General features: G+C 40.4%; 1 protein-coding gene across 2 annotated transcripts in view; it reads left to right on the forward strand.

The window, feature by feature from the left end:
• Positions 1-24408, forward strand: part of THSD7A (thrombospondin type 1 domain containing 7A) — a 534141-nt gene that overhangs the window by 505993 nt on the left and 3740 nt on the right. For both annotated transcript variants that reach the window (XM_084619828.1, XM_084619829.1), the window contains 7 exons: positions 1997-2142; positions 4169-4343; positions 7306-7479; positions 14686-14781; positions 18491-18573; positions 18983-19193; positions 22723-22810. In XM_084619828.1, the coding sequence (XP_084475954.1) occupies positions 1997-2142; positions 4169-4343; positions 7306-7479; positions 14686-14781; positions 18491-18573; positions 18983-19193; positions 22723-22810 (973 nt within the window). The remainder of the gene's footprint in view (positions 1-1996; positions 2143-4168; positions 4344-7305; positions 7480-14685; positions 14782-18490; positions 18574-18982; positions 19194-22722; positions 22811-24408) is intronic.

Genomic DNA, 24408 nt, shown 5'->3' on the forward strand with positions numbered 1-24408 from the left:
TGTTGGTGGCATCTGACTCAGATGATGAAAATGAACATGCATCAGTCTGCACAGCTTTGGATCATTATCAAGCAGAAACCATCATCAGCATGGACACATGTTCTCTGGAATGGTGGTTGAAGCATGAAGGGACATATGAATCTTTAGTGCATCTTGCAACGCCGGCTATAACAGAGCCATGCAAATGCCTGTTCTCACTTTCAGGTGACATTATAAACGAGAAGCGGGCAGCATTATCTCCTGCAAATGTCTGAGCAATTGGCTGAACAAAAAGTAGGACTGAGTGGACTCGTAGGCTCTAAAGTTTTACGTTGTTTTATTTTTGAATGCAGTTATTCTTTGTACATAATTCTACACTTGTAAGTTCAACTTTCATGATAAAGATATTGCACTACAGTACTTGTATTAGGTGAATTGAATAATACAATTTCTTTTGTTTTTTAGACTGCAAATATTAATCAAAAATAAATATAAAATGAGCATTGTACACTTTGTATTCTGTGTTGAAATTTAAATCAATATTTGAAAACTGTAGAAAACATCCAAAAATATTTACATACATGGTATTCTATTATTGTTTAACAGTGTGATTAATTGCATGATTAATTGCAATTAATTTTTTTAATCGCTTGACAGCCCTAGTTTCATTTAATTTGTACTAGATTTGACTAAGCATTTCATTCTGACGAATTGGCATTTTTCCAAAGAAACTTAGTTATGCAGCTCTGTTCCCACTTTGTGGCCTGGGTGGGGAGGTTTGCTACAGTTCATAGCATAGTCCAGTTAATCTGGGAGCAGGATTTGTCTCTCAGTAGTTAAGGGTACTTAATTCCAAATTCATAATAACAAATTTAATTAAAAATAGACAGATAGGTGAATGGGGGTGGCCCATTTAATCCTGTGAGGTTATGAAGGTAGGTCAGTGTAATGCATTGCAGCACATTACAAATCTACATATATTGGGTACTTAATTTTTAATGTTGTACTCTCTTTGCTTGGTTGTTATTTATTTGTTTTTACAATCCGACGCATTTTGGCTCAGTGCATGTATTTATTCGCATTGAAGTTAAAACCCCATGAAAATATGGGTTTAATTGAACTCTTTGGAAATCCCTATCTATAGAGGAGCTACAACCCCCCACTACATTGCACATAAAAATGTTCTTGTGGCTTCACTGTATCATCTGTCTCAGAAATAAAATCTAATAGTCTGATATTCACCTAAGAGGAAAGAAACAGAATCACCCAAAAGGATGACTAAATACAAAATCTCTTCTTCATTCCATTATATAACTGCTTGAAATAGAATCTAGTCCTCAAACAGGCCTAGGTAGCATGTCACCCTCCATTGAACAGAATATTAATGTCAGTTAAACCTATTATATTTTAATTTTCTTTAGGTCTGGGTAAAATATCCTCTGTCCCTTGAAAATTCTCCATTATAATAAAGCCCATGGAGACAAAGAAGATAAGTGGCAAGCTCCTTCTGCTTTTTTGAATGTAGACAATCAGCATCTTGTGAATCTGATACATTTCTAAATTTAATACAAGGAAAATGTTGTGGATTAGATACCCATATCATTCCCTCCTAGCAGTACAACTCCAGAACAGTGGAGAACCAAAAGTTCATCTCTCAACAGGGATGCCAAGAATAAAATACCAGATCAGGAAAGGGCACCTGTTTTTTCCCCAGGCGTCTCAACTAGAAAAGTATTATTTATTTATATTCTAGTAGCAACTTGATTTTCTAATCAAGGATCTCATTGTGCTAGGCACAGTACACACAAATAACAACAAAGAAAGTACATATCTCAGAGTATTTACAATCCACACATTGTAAATACTGGTCTGCTGTGCCGTCCACTGTATTAGGTAAGAATAATGCTAACGTAAAGCTTGTCACAGACTGAAACAGAACCATCTTGATGAGTCAATATATATGACCATCTCAAAGTTGCTTTCTCTCTCTCTTTCTCTCCCTCTCTCTCTTTTAAAGGAAAGATGATACGAAGAAGGACAGTAAATCAGCCTTTTCAGGGTGATGGGAGACCTTGTCCATCTCAGATAGAGCAATTCAAACCCTGCCCGGTAAAACCTTGTTATCGGTGGCAGTATGGCCATTGGGCTGAATGCAAAGTTGAGGTAAAAGATGCAATGGAGATCTGCAATTATTCTGGTCACTGCATCCAGGGATATTTGTGATATGCACACATATAACGTATGAAACGTTTTAGCCATTTTATTCAAATCTTTCAATTCAGGAGCATAATAAAGTGGTTACCATTGGACACCATATATACCAACCAGTACCACAGTTTGCCCTAGTTATTCCTGTTCTAAGTATAGAGTAAAGCTCTGGTATCTGAGATATAACTATGTGGTAACTTAAACGGTTTGACAGCTGCCTATCTGAGAGAGTGCTCTGTCCAGAAAGGGTTTTCACTTATGATACTGCCACAATTTTAGTCAGTATAAATGCTCAAATTTTAGCTTCCTGGTCCTAAAAAGGAGGGAACCTACAGAGCATCGTCTGTGAGGGCACTGTGGCTCTGGCACTTGCTCCCCTGAAATAGTCTGAATGATTGTCATCTTCTTGCTGGTATTTGGGGAGGGCACTGATGGGGGTTTTGTGGGTGAGTTTGACATGCCAGGGTACAATCCAGACCAGAAGTGGGGGCTTCTGTCACCCCTGCTTGCAACCTTGGGTGTCTTACAATGTCTTGCTGAAGTAGCTCCCACCTGGGCCGCTCACAAACAGCCTTCCAGCATGCAAGCCACACCCAGAGTGTCTATGTGAAAGTGCAACCTGCCAGCCACACTTGGATTACACTTGGCTTTTAACAGCCTTGGTTATACTGCAGAATGACCCCAATGTGCTCTCAGTCGCAGATTTTCCCCAGAAATGTCTCTTGTGCTGCCCAGCCCTCTCCTGCACAGTCCAAATATACTAAATCCATTGTTCCTTTATGGGAATAATATACCCTAATCTGTTATCTCAAATAGAGTTACCCAGACAGTTTAAGTTAAACACAGTGGATTATATAAAACAGTAAAACAAGTTTATTAACTACAGAGAGAGAGATTTTAAGTGAGTACAAGTAATGAGGCATAAAAGTCAGAAATGGCCGCAAGAAGATAAAATGCTTTCTAGTGCCCAACTTAACAAACTGTATTAGATTCAAGCAAAGTTTTTCACCACATGCTTCTAGCAGCATTACTGATCAAACTCTTCAGGTCAGGATCCTTCCCTCCCTCAGAGTCTGACGGCTGGTTGCTTTGTCGTCTCCGGTGCAGAGAATGAGGTGGGCCGGGGGGAGGGCTTGTCTTAGGGTGTTTGTCCCTTCTTTTCATTGTTCTTTAGTCCCTTTTTCAAAACCAATTCCAGCTGAGAACCAGGAGACAGGCAGTCTGCTGGAGGAAGGATGTTCCCTGCTGGGCTTTTTCACCTGTGTGAGCTGTATATTTTTCTCATCCCCTTTTTTGCTTGATGATTCTGTTTACTGCTTAAATGCAAATTAAAACAAGCATACACTCCTTTGTTCAAGACAGGTCTGTTTGACCACTTTGGTGCTATGTGAGTCTGAATATATATTTTAACATCATACAGGGGAAATTTAGAACTTTATGCATAAAGCTGCTTCACACATTATGCCATTATATTTCTGCTCAGCAAGTTATGAGTTTTCAGATGATACCACACAAGGCATATCTTGTACAAAGCATATACAGTAGTGTGTAGGGTGTGAACACGGGTATATTTTGTCCCAGTGAGATATGGTATTTTTATCTTGTTTTTATTTACTGGATGGTTAATTTCATTTTATTGTGTGTAAATAAGTCATTCTGCTGGTGGTTATTCCTTGTAGAGGACTGCTGCTTTAAATAAGAATAATTATTATTATTGATTAATTATTGTTATTATTTCAATTGAAATAATTGGAAAAATACTGATTATTATTTTAATGACATCCACTGTGCTTCCATATAAAAATGACTAGGTGTCTTTCCCGGTCTGAAGCATTGAATGCTACAGGACCTAAATTGGCTTTATTTTTCAAGCCATCAGCATTAAATAAAGTAACAATAATCAGAAAGTCAGATCAGCTTTGATTTAACCACTGAAGACTTATTTTTCTTGCCAACATTTGTGCATCCTCTCCCTTTCCAGGATGCTCAGTGTGGAGAGGGGACAAGAGTCAGGAACATTTCATGTGTGGTCTCTGATGGATCCACTGACGATGTTGGCAAAATAGTAGATGAGGAATTCTGTGGAGAAATTGAGCCTATTATTGATGGCAATAAGAAGATGGTACTTGAGGAAACCTGCACCCTTCCTTGTCCAGGTAACAAATTTGTTCAGATATGTGTGTTGCATTTCAAGATTGGTCAACCTGAGATGGCCTACAGTACAAAGGAAAAAGATGATTAGCCACAGGCTGTGAAGTCTTTACCACATTCACCTATTGAACTAACGGAATTACTTTTTATCAGTAGTTTCACAAGAGTGACCGTACTTTGTGATACTAATAAAACGGTGACTAGGGAAAGGAATACATGCATTTACAAATGTTTTTAAAATAATGTTTGGCATAGACTACTCCAGTAGGCATTTTACTTTTGAACAATTGGCACAAAAATCATAAATGTTACTTTACCACACAAGAAATAAAGTGTTAATTGGAATATGAGAAGAATCCATTTCATGGATATTTAAATAACAGACTGTCCAAAAAAACAGAGGGTTTGTTGTTTAAATGTTCTTTTTAAGCGTGTGAACAGCTTTTTTTATTAAACTGAATCAGGGTTTAATACTTTTGTTTGTTTTTAATGGAATTAAGTAAATAGACAAAGGAGGTTTAGTGCTTGTTTAAATAAGGTCACATTGGGGGCCAAGGAATGTTTTTCTGAGAAAATATCATTCTTAGTCCCTCCACTAGCAACAAATGCATGACACTCACATTGACCCAACAGATGTATCTAAAGGCGCTGTTGTGGTTTGTCAGATCTGTGACCCTCATACTAAGAAGGATTAAGAAGAGACCATAACAGCTGTTAAAGATGAACTGCAAAGGTTTTGCTGAAAATTAAAAACTTGTCTGTAAGTTCCAAAAGGGGGGCGGATGTCGCTGCTGTTATTAAAGTAATTAGTGCTGTAGTATTGGAAGTATTGATTAGCTCTTTCCGTTCCCAAGAAATTTAAGATATAGATTTCCTGTTTTCTCTGCCAAAGCACATCTCATCACAATAGCCATTCCATACCAAGCCTGTATCTTCATTGCTTCACAACTCTTTCAAACCTATTCGTTTTGGACGGAAATGTAGTGTGTCTTAGCAACAGTCTAAAGGTGAAATTTTCTAGAAATCTGTTGAGCTGTTTGAGTTCTAAGAGGTGTGTCTACATTTTGCACTCATCTAAAAGTGCAATTAGCTATTTCATTGACATAGCACTTTTCATCCCAAAGAATCCTGCACCACTTCACAAACTATGAGTTTGAAACCGTGAGCAAAAGTCCCATTCACTTGAATGAGAGCAAGCAGACAGCTGATACAGAGCAATGGTTCTCAACCAGGGGTATGTGTAGCCCTGGGGGTACGCAGAGGTCTTTCAGGGGGTACATCAGCTCTAGATATTTGCCTACTTTTACACCAGGCTACATAAACAGCACTAGCAAAGTCAGTGCAAACTAAAATTTCATACAGACAATGACTTGCTTACACTGGTCTACATACTATAGCTCCAGGTCTCAAACTGTGGGTGAGTTCATTTTAATGGGACCAACATTAGACTTACTGGGGCCCAGGGCAGAAAGCTGGAGCCCAAGCCCTGCTGCGTAGGGCCAAAGCCAAAGCCTGATTTTTTAAGTGAGATGAAACTTGTAGTACGCAAGGCAAATCAGACTCCTGAAAGGGAGAGATTTTGACCAAGGATGTCACTATTCTTACTACAAGTCTCATTAATGTCAGTGCAGAGTAGACACAGCTATGGTTTCCCCAAATTTAAGAAATATTTTAATTAACAAATTGTGTACTGTCAACAAACAGTTCTGCTTTCTAATAGAAAATCAAAAGACTTAAGTGGTATAAGATACTCCATTTTGTGATTGATTGATTTTGTTCATTAAATTTAAGAAACATAGTTGTTCACTGCTCAGCCTTTAAATTTTGCCGAATAATGACCTTTGTTTGAGCAACCTCATGTTTAGCCAAGGAGAATAACTACCCTGTGGGGATGTGTTAATGATACACTCTAACTAAGTTTTCCAAAAATCACTTCCTGCTCTCCTATTATAGATACATCAGTTCTTCAATAATTCATTTTTTTACATGATTTCTTAATGTCAGCAAATAAAATTCCTTCATTAATTAGGCATCCGGTCAACATGGTGCTTATTATATTTGTTGTCAGCATAATGTAAGGTAACATGAATTTTTAATGGTCTTTTTGCTGAAATAATTAAAGCTAAAGAGGCTCATTTACAAGTCTCTTTGTGTTTTAATTTTCTAGACATCTTTTACACAGCAATATTAGCAAAACTGTCTTTACACCATGCTTCAGACTTCCTTAAAATATTCGCTACGCTGCTGTGAAAATTAATGTTTGTTAGTGTGATTTTATTCCTCAGTCTTGAACCATAAGATAATACCGTGTAGATTCCTACCATCATAGAATTTAGAGAAGATATTTTATATCACCTGTGCCAATCTCATTTCTGACAAGAAATGTTCCCCACAGTAAGAGCTTTTCCCAGTCTACTTCCCTAATACATTTAAATGATAATGGCCTGTTTCCTACAAGTGGAGCAGAATGAGCAAGAATTAACCTTGACTTTCCAACTGGCTATATATACATTGTCTTCTTCTGAGCTTATAGAAAGTGAAGTTTATCATGAAGATAATGTGGAAAAATAGGCTGGAGCACAGCATACCGTGCCTTTCCATTTGTGAAAGGCCAAATGTTGAATGCAGTTTTTGTCAGAGACTGAAAATGAGAGCAACTTAGTACTGCTATGGAAATGCTACAGTTGCTTGGAATGCTTCAGCATAAATAGGGTTTTGTAACACTTCAATTTCCTTGAAGAATCATTTCTTTTGTACAGAAATTAAAATAAGCTGGTGTTCTGTCACCTATATTTTCATAGGATGAAGGTAAGTATGGGTCTAAATGGAGAAATATTCTTTACTAATTAATGAGGCAGAGTTAAAAGGCATTATTTGGATCAGAACCTTCTATGGCCTTTACAGGTAGTATTCAGAACTCCCCTGGTATCAACTCTTCAGCTTTGTTACATCATTGTTGTTGGACAGGTGATTGTTACTTGAAAGAGTGGTCAGAATGGAGCCTTTGTCAGCTGACCTGTGTTAATGGAGAAGATCTTGGGTTTGGAGGGATACAAGCCCGATCCCGGGCAGTGATCATTCAGGAATTAGAGAACCAACACCTCTGTCCAGAACAGGCTTTGGAAACAAGATCATGTAACGGTGAGTATCAAAACACAGAAAATAGGCGACCGCTATTTTAATGTAAGATGAATAAGACTTTTTCTTGGCCAAATTTTGGTTGTGAGGTTGAAAAATGTTGCAAATAATAATTGCGTGGACAGCTGCTTTGTAATTTCATCCAAAAACGTCACAAATCTATGCCAATCTCCCATTATATTTTAATTATAGAGTCAATTCTTAAGTTTCATGGTATTTTTTTTCAAAATGTCTTTAATTCTTTTTCCTCAATAATTGACTTTCATTTATAGCAAAACTTATTAACCTGTCGTATTTCTGCCTCAATGTTTAAGAGAAGTGACAAAACAAAAATTTACTATATTCTCTCATTTTCTTTGTACTATTTTTTTATTTTGTTAATTATCTGACAATAACACCAGTGGGTCCCAACTGTGCTTGCTGCTGTTCCCATTCATTAGAAGAGTCATTCCCTGCCCATAGAGCTGTCAATCTAAATAGGCAAAACAGACAAAGGAGAGAGAAAGGAAGTATTAATGGAGACACAAAGAGAAACTGAAAGATTAAGTGACATGTCCAAGGTCACACAGGAGATCTATGGCAGAGGTGGGGATTCGGCCCAAATCTGCTGAGTAGAGCTGGGTGAATTTTTTTAACTAAGCTTTCTGACAAAAAAGGCAGATTCAGGTCAGCTGAATCATTTCATGAATTCTGCTGATTTTGCCAAACATTTCAACAATTGAAATGAAATATTTGATTTTTCAAGCCAAAACAATTTTTCATATCAAAATTTCCTCCAATTTTATAAAAATTTAAAAAAGCTTGAAAGCAAAAGGATTTGTTTTGTTTTGTGTTGAACCAAATGTTTTGTTTTGTTTAAATTTTTTTTTTTTTTTACTTTTCGGATCTGACAGAGGACCAAAAGATCAGATTTTGTTTGAGTGCTGGTCCCTATGCCTACATGCTGTGGGTACGCATGCTCTCCATGAGACCAGAAGATTCTTCAAAAGCAGTGTCTGTTGGCCCATGCCTGCACCCTACTCAAACTGGTCTAAGCTGAGGGTGTAAGGAGCAGCTCGCACTACCAAGCTAAAAACAAACTGTGTAGACAGTGCTAAAGTTGAGGCTAGTGCTGGAGACCAAGCTCTGAAGCCTAGAGGGGCGGGTGGGCTTCAGAACCTGAGCTCCTGCCTGGATCGCAGCATTTACCACACTATTTTTAGTGTGGTAGTGTGAGCCCTAGTCTGCCAACCTGGAATGGGACGCTGGCTGCTGTAGCTATGTAGCTGTACCTTGGACAGTTTGGCACACACCAGCTACCTGTGTCTGACCCTGAAGAGGACTGAAAAATTATTTTGTTCCCTCCAGGAGGACAGAATATTTGTTTTCCTACCCTAACTGGAACTCTCTAATAGTCCAGAAAGTCCTCAAGTGAAACAGGTTACCTCAGCCTAGATCCACCCCTTCAGATAAAGGTGGAAAGAGACTAGATCTCCTCAGCAGAAAGAACTTTTCATCAGCCAGCCTACTATTCCACATAGCAATTACCAGACATTCATGTTGAAACATGATTTTATTAATTAGCATAAACTGCCAGAATTAGCTGATAAACTGCCACAGAAATGTAGGCCACAATTCCAGGCAATCCTGTACGAAAGGAAACTGGTTGCCAGATCATCGCTCCAGATGTCACTTGATGTAGTGCACCGGCTCCCTGACAACCTTGGTGGTTATAAGGCAAGCTTTTTGGTTGCCGTCTTCAGGATTCTCCAAGGAGGTAGAAGACCTCTCTTTTGAGGGAAACAACCTGTTTAGTGAGAAACAGATCACTGCTTCAAGGACTCTGCTGTGAAATTCTGCTCATCAGAATATACACCTTGGCACCCTGTAGGAAATACTCTAGGTCATTTCCTCATAGGTACTGCTTGACCCTCTAGCCTTTTATCATCAGAAAGCCTATGAGGGCTTGTCTACACTACCAGGTTTTGTTGACAGATCTTATGTCAACACCCAAAAGGCGACAAAACAAAAATTGCCAAAGGGTGTTCACACTTGCTCTCTCTGTCGACAGATCGTGTCCACATTGGGGACACTATCATCGACAGGGTGAGCAATGCACCATGGCTACGTATCCCACAGTGCAGTGTTGTGGGAAGGAAGAGCTGATCGCTGCAAATCTTGGGATTCTCTCCGAGTTCTCCCACAGCCCCCTCAGCTGCCGAGAGCAGCATCCTGAGGAGCTCCGTGAGCTCTCCCTGCTGAGGAAGGGCAAAGCAGCACAGCAGTCCGTCCCCCTCCCCCTGCAGCAGCCGTCTGCCTGCTGCTGAGTTCCTAGCACCGGGCAAAACAGGAGCATTCCAGTTTTCTCTTTGTTCCCCAGATGGAGCAGCACACAAATACTTCCCGGAGCTTTGAAAGGGGAGGGGCGCATGCCTGCAGGGCAGCAGAGATCAAACCACTGAGCAGAGCAATCAGGGCAGGCATTTTGGGTTCCTGGCAGGAGCCAGTTCTGTCAACAAAACAATCAGCAGTGTCAACGCTGGCTCTTTGTCGACTATAAAGGGAGGGGAAAAGACAAAAGTCTCTCGTAGAGGTGGAAGTTTTTTGTCGCCAAAACTGGGCGTTTTTCACAAGAAAAGTTCCATTGTAGTGCATACGCTCTTGCTGTTTTGTCAGTACAAGGCAGTTTTTGGCAACAAAACTTGCCAGTGAAGACAAGCCCTGAGCCTCCTAAGAGGCACCAATTGGTGCAGCATAGAAGACAAACAGAACCCCCACCATCCCCTCTTCAGTCCTATCCAAGAAGACATTTTGATGGGGCACTTGAGCACCATCACTCCCTGTACCTTCCCCACTTCAGTGTCCACCTGGCCTGTTTCCTCCCAATGCTGGCAGCATATCACACCAGCCAAATGGGTCTCAGACATCATCTTGAACCAGTAAAATAAAATTCCTTGTTGCTCCTTCTCCAAACCTCCCTTCCCATCTGTTCCATGAGAGGATTCTCAGACAGAGTGTGGACTCCCTAATCCAGGTATCAGCAATGAAGCCTGTACCCCCTCAACACAAGAGGAAGGGCTTTTACTCCAAATATTTCTTCATCCCCAAAAGAAGGGGGACTGGAGACCCATCCTCAGGCAGCTAAATGTCTTCATTCACCATTCAAGATACAGGATAATTATATTGCCCCTAATAATCCCCTCCCTAAATGAAATTGACTGGTGTACCTCTCATTGTGAAGGATGCCTATTTTCATATAGACTTTCACCCAGTGTACAGGATACTCCTGTGGGTTACGATGGGCCTAAAGCACTTGCAACACAGAGTGCTTCCCTTTGGTCTCTTGACAGCCCTGAGGGTTTTTACGAAGGTACTGTCCATGCATACCTGTGTCAACGAGGCAGTCCAATATTTCCTATCTGGACAATTGGCTCCTCACAGGGCAGTTGTATCAGGAAGTGCAGGCAGCAGTGTTACCTCTTTACTCAACCTCTTTCACTGCTTGGGACTTCAGATAAATCCTAAAAAGTCCAGTTTTAGAAGTTTTAGAATTTATTGGTGCAAATCTGAACATGATTACACCCAAAGTTGGCTTACCTCAAGACAGATTCTTTCCAGTGAGGGACCTCATCCCCCCAATTTGACTCAGCCCCCAGATAACAGTCTGGTTCTGCCTGGTCCTGCTAAGCTATATGGCCTCATGTGACCACCCCCTTCACAAAGTTTCGCCTACATGCCTCCAGGCACTGTTGTGAATGGTCTATGCTCTGAGCAGGAACTTCCTGGAAACACAGGTCACACTTCCGCAGAGTGTCCTGATGTCACTCACCTGGTGGGAAACAAAGGACAATGTCTATATAGGGTTGCCTTTATTCCTGCATTGCCCACAAAGACACTCATTATGGATGCCTCCCTAATGGGATGGAGAGCACATGTGGACGACCATACAGCTCAGGGTTTGTAGACTCCACAAGAGTCTACTCTACATATCAGTCTTCTTGAAGTTTGGGCAGTGCACGAAGCATGTAAGATATTGCTGTCCTTCATCCAGTCCATGCACTTCTGAATCAGGTTGGACAATGTGACTAATTTATTACTTAAATAAGGGGGAGCAAAATTTGCCTCACTCTTCAAGGATACAAGCAACTTGGAATGGTGCATCCAGCATCAGCTTTACCCTACTGATAGTGCTGCATTCAGCTGCAGAGTCAGTGGAGCCCCAGACGCAGCCTCCGAGCTGGGCAGCTCTGTGTTTGCAGAAATGGGTCGGGGGGAGTGGCACATCTGGGTCTCCTGTGTTAGAATAGAAGCAGGACCGTTCATCACAACCTGGTGTCCCTCCATCTGGTAGCCTGGTTTCTGGATGGACAATGAATTTAGAGAGATTGTGCTCACAAGAGGTCCAGTTTATCCTTAATAATATCAGGAAACTCTCTCCATGGATATGTATTGCTGCCAAATGGAAGCAATTCTCCATTTGGTGTCAGCAACATCACTTACCCCCACAAGGAATCTGGGATCCCTCTTATCCTGTGCTGTCTTCTCTCCTTGAAGAAATTGGGCCTATCCATCCGTTCACGGCATGTACATTTTTCAGCTATTAATGTCTTTCATCCTCCAGTGGATAACTGCTTGGTTTTCCACTATCTCCAGCAGTGAAGTTTCTAAAAGGCATTATCAGAACATTCCCACCGCTATTAAAACTTGCTCCTATCTGGGACCTAAACTTGGTGGTATCAGCTCTTGTGAACCTGCCATTCGAGCCCTTCGCCTCTTGCTCCCTCCTATGTTTGTCTATGAAAGTTGCCTTCCTAACTGCAATAATCTCTACTGGGAGAGTGGGTGAGCTTGGGTCCTTTATGGCAAATCTTCCTTACATGGTGTTTCATAGGCATAAAGTATTCTTGAGGTTGCATCCCAATTTCATCACAAAGGTTCCTTCTTAACTTCACCTGAACTAAACAGATCACCTGCCTAATCATCTACCCAAAGCCTATAATAACAGGAAGGACAAGCGGTGACACTCCGTGGATGTATACAGGGTTCTAGCCTTCTACTTGCACCAGAGTAGGCCCTTTTGGGATCCTCTGAGGTTCTTAATATCCATAGCTGAGAAAACGGGGAGGAAAGCGACCTCTTCCCAAACCTCTCCAATTGTGTCCTCCTTTGCTATGAACTTATTGAAGCCCCTCCATGTCAGATTTTCAGGATTCATTCAACCATAGTCCAAGCTGCCTTGTTGGCATTCCTATGAGGAGATCTGCAGGGCAGTGACTTGGGGGTCCATTCACACTTTCACTAAACATTATACCCTGGTTCAGGCTTCTGCAGAGGATGCTTCCTTTGGTTCAGTGATCTGTGGTGCAGGACTCTTCCTTGCACCCTCATCCTCAATGAGCACTGCTTGAGAGTGACCCACAGTGAATATTCATAGGGACCAAAGAGAGGATACTTACCTTAGAGTAACTGGAGTTCTTCAAGACGTGTGGTCCCTATGGGTATTCCACAACCCACCTTCCTTCCCTTCTGCTCACATCCTCATGTTGTTTGTGGTAGAGTAGAGTAGGGACTAAAGGGATGGTCAGTCCATGATGCCCCTTATGCCCTCATTTCAGAGCACAAGGAGGTATAAGGATAAAGGCATAGACCAACAGACACTGCTATTGAAGAGTTTTTTGGTCTCGGATGCATGGAGCGCATGTGCACCCACAGTGAATACCCATAGGAATCACACATCTCAAAGAACTTAGGAAAGTATCCTTCCTTTATTGGCCCAGCTCTACTCCTGTGTTCCAGTCCAGTGCCTAAACCATACAACCATCTTTTTCAGAAATAACCTGTCAACTTCATTAGAGTAAGAGTACAACTTTGTATCGCTCCATAGACATGTACAAATGAGAGCGCTAGAGTTAATCGCATTCTTAAAAGCTTAGCTGGCTCAGGGCCAGAGTGCTGAGCACATTGAAGGATAGAGCCTGAAATGACTGATGGAGTCCTAATAGTTATTTGGTTTCTGTCACTACTACTGGTGGGTGCTGCAAGTTTAGAAATAATATGTCACCCTTAGTGGGCAAGCAAAATCACACACCCCACCCACCTACTAGTTACTCCCACCCTCCACCTACTTACCACTGGATGTTGCATCTAAAAGAGAAATAATGGCTTGTTCCCTACTTAAATAATTACTGTGGGCTGCTATTTAATTTAAAGACTATTTCTACTACAGTAGTCCCTAAAGGCCCCACCAAAGATAGGACCCTATTGTACATACTGTACATACACATTGTAAGAGACAGTCCCTGGATCAAAGAGCTCACAGCCTAAATAGGCAAAGGGTGAGAAAGGAAACAGAGGCACCGAGAGATGAAGTAACTTTTGGTCAAGCTCACACACAAGGTCTCCTGACTTCCAGTCCAGTGACCTCTCCTTTAAACAAAGGCTAGGGCTCAACTGTCCTTAGGGTCATTTCCTCATTTCTCACAAGTGCTTTATTTCAGTTAATCATCATAGATATTTACAAATGTAAGGAGCGTCAGGTCTATAGATTAAAAAGGGTCAATCTCTTTGCACAATATTTATAGTAAATGTGCATGGAGTGTTTAAAAACACTAAGGGCATGGCTACACAAGAGCTGGAAGATGTACATGTCAGCTCCAGGAGGCATCCCTGCACTAGCTCTGTCCGACCTAGAAATGTACTCCTGGAATTTACACCTTCCAGCTGTAATGTAGACATATCCTAAGTGTGCAGAACTTGCTGCGGGCAGTGAACAGTAGTTGTGTCCACCCAGTTCAAGGACAATACGGTGGCCCTAAGTAATCAGGACACAGTCATAGGTTTGTAGTCCATTTCTGCTTTGCACTCATGTAACTCCCATTAGCATTAATAAAAATTATCCAAGAATAGAACCAATACAGTTTTATAGTGCTAGATACTTCTTCTGTAGATATAATTATTGCAATAGAGAGAGCTATTCAATATGCAAACAGAAAGAAGAACAAAGTTACAATAGTTTCAGAAGCATATTTGATGTATTGTTTTGTTTGAACTGTCTCCAAAACTTCATAAAAATAAGATTTGCATATTATAAAACAGTGGGTTTTTCCCCTGGATTGTAGGTTTATTTACATGTCTGATCTGCTGGTAGACATATCTGTTTATGCTGAGTAACGCTGCATTTTCCCGGGGCTTTGTACAGTATTTCTGTTAGTGTCAATGCTTTATGTGCAGATGGTCAGTGTCACGAATACAAGTGGATGGCTAGCCCATGGAAGGGATCTTCTCGGACAGTATGGTGCCAAAGATCAGATGGTTTAAATGTTACAGGTACCTATTATTTTTATTTTTCTTACATAGAAATCAGGCCATGAAAAAATAAAAAGGAGTGGAGACATTGCTGCTCTTGTAAAAGGATTTGCAAATAATTATCAGATATTATATTTTCCAGTAACAATAAAGAGTAAAAATTCAGTATTATTACTATTTTATTATCTTTATTTGGCATAGTTTTATTTCAAATCATCATATTATTCCATGGCTGGAAGTACTTGAAAGACCTTTTTCCAAAACTCGACTGATGCCACTATGCAAAACCTACTGCTAGAGGGTAACTATAAAATAATGCCGTCCTCACTGCAGCCTGAATATTTTACATTCTACTTTTCTAAAATGTTTTTTCTCCACAAGCTTTAGGATTTCAAATTTCAATGGTTTCCCTATTACACAAAGATCTTTTTATACAAATATGTATAGCATGTATGCATGCAATATATCTGTGTGTGTTTAATATATATATATACGTATGCGTGCATGCACAGAGGGAGAAAGAGAGCTTCATGGTCTATAAGATGTTAAAATAATAAGAATCTGAGATGAGGCCTGTGAGTTAAATTCATGAGTTTAATTCATTCTTTTGCACCAAGGTGCTAAAGCAATATTAGAAACATTACTGTGTGTCTTTTGCTATTTGTGGTGTAATAGCCAGGTACAAAAGGGTAAATTAAGGAAAGTTCTGAGGTCTCTGACTTGAAGAAAAATGTAGTCTGTTTTCTTTATGTGGGTACATCAGACTCCGAGCTTTACTTAGTCTTAATTTCTTTAACTATTTATATGATTTCATAAGCACATGATCAGTATCAATCAACTGAATGCATACAAATGGAACTTTAATCCATGGATTGTTGACATGACAGATCTGAATGACTCTGAAGTCACTGTTACTGTCTGTCATGTCATTGGAACTCTAATCCGTGTATTGTCACCACAAAATGCTTAATAATCCTTTGGAGCCATCAAGTCTCTTTTGTAAGTGTTAACTGGCATTTGTAAAAATGTTAAAATGTATCCTCTTCACACTGGGTATTGCAGACCCAGTCTGTATGCATATTACAAATCCATACAAAATTGTGTTAGCAGCTACTAGGCTCGTACAATTTTTAATCTCAGTAATTTGGTCATGTACATTTTTCCTTAATTTATGCCATCCGCTAATATCCTTGGATACTTATAAAGTGCTTTGTAAAATTGAATCCATTTGGGAGCTGTAAAGTTGTAAATGAAATCTTGTGCAGGGGGGTGGGGAGACACATCTTATTCTTTTGATTTGGTTTATTCTGGTGCTAATTATGATTTCCTACCAGCTGACCTGCTTAGCACCCAGGCTTGTGGGTCAACAACTGTGGGTAGTCTGCGTGCTGGCCTGCCTTGGAGTCAGGAGCCCCAGGGCTTCCAGGGTTTATGATCCAGGGCGGACTGCCCCAGGGCCAGGGCTGTGTTCCCTTTCACAGAAATTTTCTAAATGTTTGGGGTTTTATCATAGAAATGTAGGGCTAGAAGGGACCTTGAGAGGTCATCTAGGCCATCCCCCTGCTTTGAGGCAGGACTTAAGACCATCCCTGACAGCTGTTTGTCTAACCTGTTCTTAAGAACCTCCATTGCCAGGGATTCCATAACCTCTCTTACTAACCTAGTCCTATACTTAATGATCCTTATAGTTAGAAAGCTTTGTTCCAAATTTGGAAATATAGAAGTCCTCCAAAACTGGGTCACTTTTCTCCACCCAGCTCTAATTAAAATCTTATATGGGCTTCTGGCCCTGACGGAGCCAAAGCACTTGTCTGGTTGACAAATGGGACTTCAGGACATGCTTAAGTACTTTCTTCAGATGGCCTCTTATGTATTGAACACAGAAGACTAAGGATCAGATAGGGAACTTTTAGGCCCACCAAATATATGTTCACAGTGTTGGGTATGCTTTACAGTACCATCCACAGACCTCATTAAGACAGGGGTGGCCAACCTGTGGCTCCAGTACCACCTGTGGCTCTTCAGAAGTGAATATGCGGCTCCTTGTATAGTGACTGACTGCAGGGCTGGAGCTACAGGCGCCAAGGGGTGCTCACTGCTCAACCCCTGGCCCTGCCCCCACTCCACCCCCTCCCTGCCGTGCCCTCGCTCCTCCCCCCGAGCCTCCTGCATGCCACAAAACAGCTGATCAGGAGGTGCAGGTAGGGAGTGGGAGGCGCTGCTGGTGGGCAGGAGGCGCTGAGGGCGGGAGCGGGGAGCTGGTGGGGGGCTGCTGATGTATTACTGCGGCTCTTTGGCAAGGTACATTGGTAAATTCTGGCTCCTTCTCAGGCTCAGGTTTGCCACCCCTGCATGAAGAGATCAAATCTGCCCTCAGATACAGATATTGCCCTCGGCCTTGATTTCAGTAGGATTGCATATGTTCTTGTAAGAACAGAATGTGGCTTAGTGTCAGCCTGTTGCTGAGAGTACTGTATTTCTTTGCAGCTGCCATATTGTTTGGTTGGGTCTGAAATAATTTATTTTTATTCATATATATTGAAATATTGCATGGTAAATTATATTTCCATTTGTATTTATTTACTCAGATTTTATTTAGTCTGTCACAATATAGTTCTGAATAGTTGTTTGTTTGTTGTTCATTTAGGATGGTGTTTTCACAGATTCATTAACTCAAATTGAAATGGGTGATGAGGCAGCTCTTTTCTTCTGCAGCTGTCAGGATGACTGATACTTTGTTACATGGGTGCTTGCAGGCGTGTGCCTGGTACACACACCAGAGTGTAAAGTTGTATTCCCTATGGATGGGCAACATTTCTTATGGCAGGGTTTCCTTTATTCATCATCCGCCCTCCTGTTAACACCTGGCTTTATATAACTGCATCTAACTGCATCTTCTGTGAGAGTGACCATAGTCACTTAACAGGATTTCATCATCATTTCACACCAATATAAGGGTGTAATTACTTTAGGAGATTTGGGACATAGTGCAGGCAGGTTACAATGGGTGGCCTCTAAATGTAAAAATTTTAAACTGGTACACTGCCCTCTTTTCCAGGACAGAAGGAATTAGATAAATCTTTTAGATAAATTAATGAAAAAAAACAAAATATGCAGAGGGAAAAAAAGAGCTTTAATGTTTTCCCCATATAAAGCACCCTGTACAAAAATTACATAATGTTTCTCATGGCTGTCATGTAAGTACTAGTTAGAGCCATGACTGCAAGAACATGATTACCCCCTGAAAAACAAAATGCCCCTCCCAAACACACACACAAGCATTAACTGTGGCTTGAACAATCCATAAAAGGTACATAAAAGTATTTGGCATGTCAAGCACCTTCTTATAAAGTGCAGATCAATACAAATAAATCTGCCTACAAGAATTCATGCAGGACTAAGAAAGCCATCCTCCTCCTGCTTTGGTACAGTAGTATCATCCTAAATTCACACAAGCAAGGAAGTTCCTTGAAAGTACTATTTCTATTATTATAGCTATTATTACCCCAAAGTGAGAGAAAATTCCATTCAAATAAACATCTAGAAACTTGGGTGTTCATCCCTAGTTCAACTGTATCTGTTTGGTCTAAGAATTGAATTGGAAGTCTTGTAAGATCAGGATCTTACAAAATTTTCACACAAGCAAGAAAGTACCATTTCATGGCTGAAGTCAGTAATTTCAGTGGGGGTGAGGTGCTATTGTGTCAAAATCTGATTTTGTATCCTACAGGGGGCTGTTTAGTGATGCGCCAACCAGATGCTGACAGGTCATGTAACCCACCGTGCAGTCAATCCCATTCTTACTGTAGCGAGGTATGTGTCACTGCATTGGAACAACATTGTTTCAGTACCCTTACTGTACACTACAACACAAAAATAGTGAAGGCTAAAAGCCTTTATATATGAAAAATAGTAACATAGCTCCTCATTAGTTTTCAAGATATTTTGCACAATAGAATCAAGATTATTGAAGCATTTTCAGAGCTCTCACTAGTGTTAAATTTTTTAAATCAACCTCAAAACATTAATCCTTCCCATTAAATATGTAAACTGCACTGCTTTGATTCAATAGGAGATGCCACACAAATACATCCAGAGGTGCCCTCCAGGCTAGTGCTCATCAAAACAATCTTCTCTTCCCGTCATCAATGTTGTCATGATTTAAAGCGCTCAGAGAGCTGTGTGTTTCTGCTACACAGTGTAAAACACTTGTTCCCTACAGACTAGAACGTGTGGTTGTGAAGAAGGGTACACTGAAGTAATGTCCTCTGATGGCACACTCGAGGAGTGCACACTCATCCCTGTGGTAGTAATCCCCACTATGGAGGACAAAAAAGGAGATGTGAAAACCAGTCGAGCTGTGAACCCCACCCAGCCATCCAGTAACCAGTCAGGACGAGGAAGGACCTGGTTTCTGCAGCCTTTCGGGCCAGGTGAAGTCATTACATGAGCAGTTAGTGATCCTAAGTACTGCAACAGCATTTGGCATTTAAGCTGCTCTGATGCCAAAAGTCATTAAATGTTTATTTAAGAATGCAGTCATCTGCAAGGATTGAACAAAAAGGAAGAGACATATGTAACCCCACCCTTCGCTGCTGCTTCTGCATCAGCATATTTAATTAAACTGTATATTACAGAAGGGATAGAATTTTCTTCCCTGATACTTCTTGTTTGAAATTTTCCAGTGAGAAGAACTGGAAATACTGTAGAGGGAAAATACTGTGAAAAGCCTGGGAAGTAGTCATAGTTCGCAGCACTTACTGGATATCCGATTAAGCAATCGGGGTTAAAAATATGACTGAGATAACTCAGGAGGTCAGAACACTCTCTAAGGACTACAAGGACCTGGATGCCTTTTTTCCCCACTGATACCACTGGTGTGGTTGTGGTTTGTAGAAGATGTAAACATTTTAGCAGGTCAGGTTTTCATCTGGAAGTTTTATTACACTTATAAAACTCAAACATCTCAGCTAGAAGTATCTGCATCACCACTTAAATGCTCCAGTGATGAGAACTATAGAAACGTCTTGGATGAACAGATTGTCTTGATCTGATGCAACTACATTTCTAGCCTGATGTTAGTAGAGCTACACAATAGTTGTTGTTTGTATTGTGGTAGTACCAAGTAGCCCCAGTCATGGACCAAGACCCCATTGTGCTAGGCACTGTACAAACAGAACAAAAATATCATCCCTGCCCCAAAGTATCGGTACTTTTAAGTACTGATCCAACATGAAAAGAACTTTAATCAAAACACCATGCTTCCCTAAGCAAGTATCTCATATTTCTTACATGCTACCTCATTCCCTGTAATTCTAAAGTAAGTTTGGTGAAATTCTTTGATGTGGCTACCCACTCCACTCCAACTGACCTGACCTAAAATCTCAACTAATAGCTATTATTACCCCAAAGTGAGAGAAAATTCCATTCAAATAAACAACTAGAAACGTGGATGTTCATCCCTAGTTCAACTGTATCTGTTTGGTCTAAGAATTGAATTGGAAGTTTTGTAAGATCAGGATCTTACAAAATTTTCAGTACTTCCTGATTTCAGCTAAAATGGAAATACCAGTTACCACAAGAGAAACATGAATAGTACAGAAACAGTCTCTGTTGTTTCAGTAATTCCACTTTTGGTGAAAACCAGGAAGGTGGGAGCAAAAGTAAAAAGCAAGGCAATGTTTTAAATTCTGAATAAGGTTCAGGTTTACTTGATTCAGTTCTAATTTTGGTTGAACATTTAGATCATTCTTATTTTATCCAAACCAGTACTCCCATCTCTAAAAATTACCCTGCCTAGTTCTGTAAGAATCATATTAGACAGTTTATTGCAAATTTCCAGATAACATTATACAACTTGAACTTTGGCTTTAGCTGTAGATTAACAAAACATCAGCAACTGTAAATGATCCCCCCCTGCCCCACACTACCGCCCTCCACCCCAAAACCCACCACCACCTTGCTGAATATAAATAACCCTGTAAGGAAGACACTGAGCACTTTAATCATAATGAAATCTGAATTGCTATCACATCCAATATTGGATAAGTCAGGGCAAATCTACTGCCTCAGTCCATCTTTAATGGATCAGTTGTTTCATTGCTTCAGGTTATTAAGTGTTATTAGCTCCATTACATTAATCCAGCGAAAATGTTTTTCTATTAATTAGTCTAAATCAAGTAGTCTGCATGACTGCCAGCCCCTGGGTTGTTAGATAGTATAAAACCTGCGTACCTACCTGTGCAGCCTCAGAGAAAGCTACTGGGAAGTTTAGGAAGCAAACTCTGTGTGAATACATTTATCGTTAATACGCTGTCAAAAGCTCCACTGTAACCTTCACTGAAATAGCTTTTTGGTTCTGCAAAGTTATCAAAGTACTATAAAGGCGGTTTTTGTTTTGTTTTTTAAGAACTGCACCATAAAACAAAGAAGAATGGCTACTATAAAGGGTTGGCTTGAAGCTCACAATTTCACCAGTACTTGCTTGGTATGATATTGAAAACACCACCACAAGAATAGAGTATGGTTTGTTCTACCCTCCATGGGCATATTTTGCCCTAACACATATTACACTCTCTACCATCCTACTGACAGTACTGGAGATGTATATGGTATAGTCAAGGCACAATTTGACCCCTTGTGTGAAAAATAATTCACACAAATGTGAGTGGGAGGTATCACATGTGCATTGACAAGAAAATTCACGTTGGTATATATGTTCTAGTCAGCCTACTGCATAAGAATTTGTTTTCAAATATTAGATTCGCTTTAGGGGCAGGTGGGATGTATTTTTTCTGAGCTAGTTCAATGTCAAACCAGTTCAAACCCAAACCTATTTTTAAAAAGGACATGTGAATAAGTAAGTCCTTCTCTCTGACCTTTTCTGAAATCCATCTTGGGGCTCAGCAGGTCGCGGAATCTTTGCCGCGTTAGCTTCCATCTTCATATTTCAGGAGTTGCAAAGTTTCCCCAAAGTCAAATAGGGACAGTGCATTATGAACACTTCCGATCTACAGCAGGGAACCCCAGATTATGAAAGGATTTTTCAGAGCATTCAGCCAAAACCCACCAGAGAGTTAGAGCAGCTTTTTCCCACTTTCTCCACCGAAGAGTAGGGTGTTCAGTTGGGTCTGTTAGAGCCTGTCTGACATCAGGGGAAAATAGGAGGTGATATGTCTTGTAACTATAGGCATTTAAAACCGAGCTGTGGAGATATAAGATCCTTGATAACAGCAGACTGTAATTCTACTTTTGTTTAGACTACAGGCCAACAATAAGTTTGGAGGGGTGGGGGGAAGGAAGATGTTCCAACAATGCAATTAAAGAGGAAGGAAGCAGAAGATCATTGTCTAGGTGTGCAGCAAGGAGAACTGTTGTACTCAAGACAAAATAAGGAGTATATCAGACACTAGACTGGTCACTAAAGCTATCTAAAAAGAGAAAAAATCATGTGAAAATGAGAACATATAGATTATTTTGCCAAAATAAAAGTTGCACTTAAAAAGTGTTTTCCATTTCTCCTGAGTGAGGAGTACAACACTTAAAATCACACTCACTCTCCAGGATTACCCCTTACCAACTAATACAGGGTGGTAGTTTGTCTGTGATCGCAGTTGAGTAGGTTCACATCACCTAGTTTCTCCCATGTCCACCTGCTCTGTCCTGATAAGCAGGCAGCCTATTGAAAAGTACAGCATGACTGCAAACAAGACTGTGGGCTTTTTGGGTGGCTGGCCTGCTCACAACTTGCAGTGCTCACTCGTAAATCAAACCAAAACTGCTTTAATGTTCAGCCTTGTCATCTTGAGAGTGTTTTTAACCAAACCTGTAACTGAGTAATCTAATAACACCTGTACATATTAGGCTTCAATGCTGCTTGTGCAGACAATAATTATTGCTATTCAAACCTGCAATGCAACAAGACTAACCTGTAAACTAATGACTAACATTCATTCCTTTTAGATGGGAAGCTGAAGACCTGGGTTTATGGCGTAGCTGCTGGTGCATTTGTTTTACTCATCTTTATTGTTTCTATGATCTATCTAGCCTGGTGAGTTCTTTAATTATTCCTAAATGAACACGTGGAATATGGACTGTGTATTGAGCATTTCACTGACTCAGATTCAGCTATGGGAACTACATCGAGTATACAGTCTTCAGAGTTTGGTGTGCATATGCTTTTGCCCAAAATAAGCTTACTGGCAGTTGCTACTTCTGTATACTTTTTCAGTGGATTAACAACTTTCTTGAGGCCTGAAAAATATTGTTTTAGAAATATGAGCCACGTTAAAGATGTCTTTAGTAGTTGTGTGCATTTAATGTCTCCAATGCAACTGCCTTTCAGTTTGTCTCCATTAAGTATTACTGTATTATCACCCAGAATAATACCCCAGGAGCTGTGTTTTTGGAGGTGTAACAACCCTCCACCCCCCCCAAAAAAGTGGCTAGGTAAGGCTAATTTAATGTTTGTTCCCTATGAATGGTCCAAGAGGTATATCGGGGTGCCCAAATTTTGTGACCAAATATTGACATAGCAACTTATCAGGAGCCTGAGGTATAATGTGTCTGTACATTTATTCTACATGCTGTGGGCCAGATCTTAGCCTCTGTGGTTACTTTGTGCCAAGACTAGTGCAAATCTAGTTGCCTGAGGATTTCTGCAGTAGGGGAATCACTGGGTTTGGTTAGGACCAATATAGCAGCTTCTGTGCAATCCCACTGGTGGTGAAGGTGACATGGCCAGGGAAACGTGTGTTTGGCTGGAACACAAACAATTCCTAACCACTGAAATTGCTCCTTTTGGGGACATAGGTAGATGAAGCAACTTTGCATAGCCCTCAGGCAACTCCAAATTGAACTTCAGAGCTGGGATGGAGTGGTACTAGAGTGGTTTAAATATAGCTTCATGCCCTGCCCCAAGTGAAGCTAACAATTAGGATTTACGTATATTAATCTAATATTACCAGTTCCGGAGAATCAAGTATGTTTTGTTTGTGCATTTTAGATATTTACACCTGTGCCAAGTAGATTTAAAACACTACTGAATTAAAGGTAACTAGAGAGTCAGTATCCATCCAGTATAGGCATTTCCTGTCTGATGATACCATTTAGAATTAATCTATTTGCTGCTGCCAGTATATGTATTTTGGAGGACGTACCAAGATGCACTAGTCAAAAAGTTCTTGTTGAAGATAGTGTGCCACAGCAACAGGTATTTAACTCAATAATGTGATGTAAATGATTAATTTCAGGCACCCTATTCAGATCATCAAGTTAATGATGAAAGAATACCACCAGCGATGGGCCAGAACCTCTAATCTGAACCCCTTAAAATTTCAGGGGAGATTAAAATATTTAGGTTCCAGATCACATCTACAACTGGAGGGAGCCTGGTTGTGGTTTTGATGCAGCCAACACATTGCACAGAAAGCAAAACTTCCCACCACATTCATGTTTTGGTACAGTCATATATCAGAACCAAAATCGAATCTCGATTCAAATACTCTGCCTCTCACTGAAAAATTGGTATTTAAAGAGACTGTGACTTTTGGATGTTTAAGGAGTTATTTCAGCTGAAATTGAGGATTTATACACTTAGATTTTACCGACAAACAATCCATCCAGTTTATAAATAATTACTATACCACG

The sequence above is a fragment of the Lepidochelys olivacea genome (genome assembly GCF_965140295.1).
Source record: "Lepidochelys olivacea isolate rLepOli2 genome assembly, chromosome: 2".
Lineage (NCBI taxonomy): Eukaryota > Metazoa > Chordata > Testudines > Cheloniidae > Lepidochelys > Lepidochelys olivacea.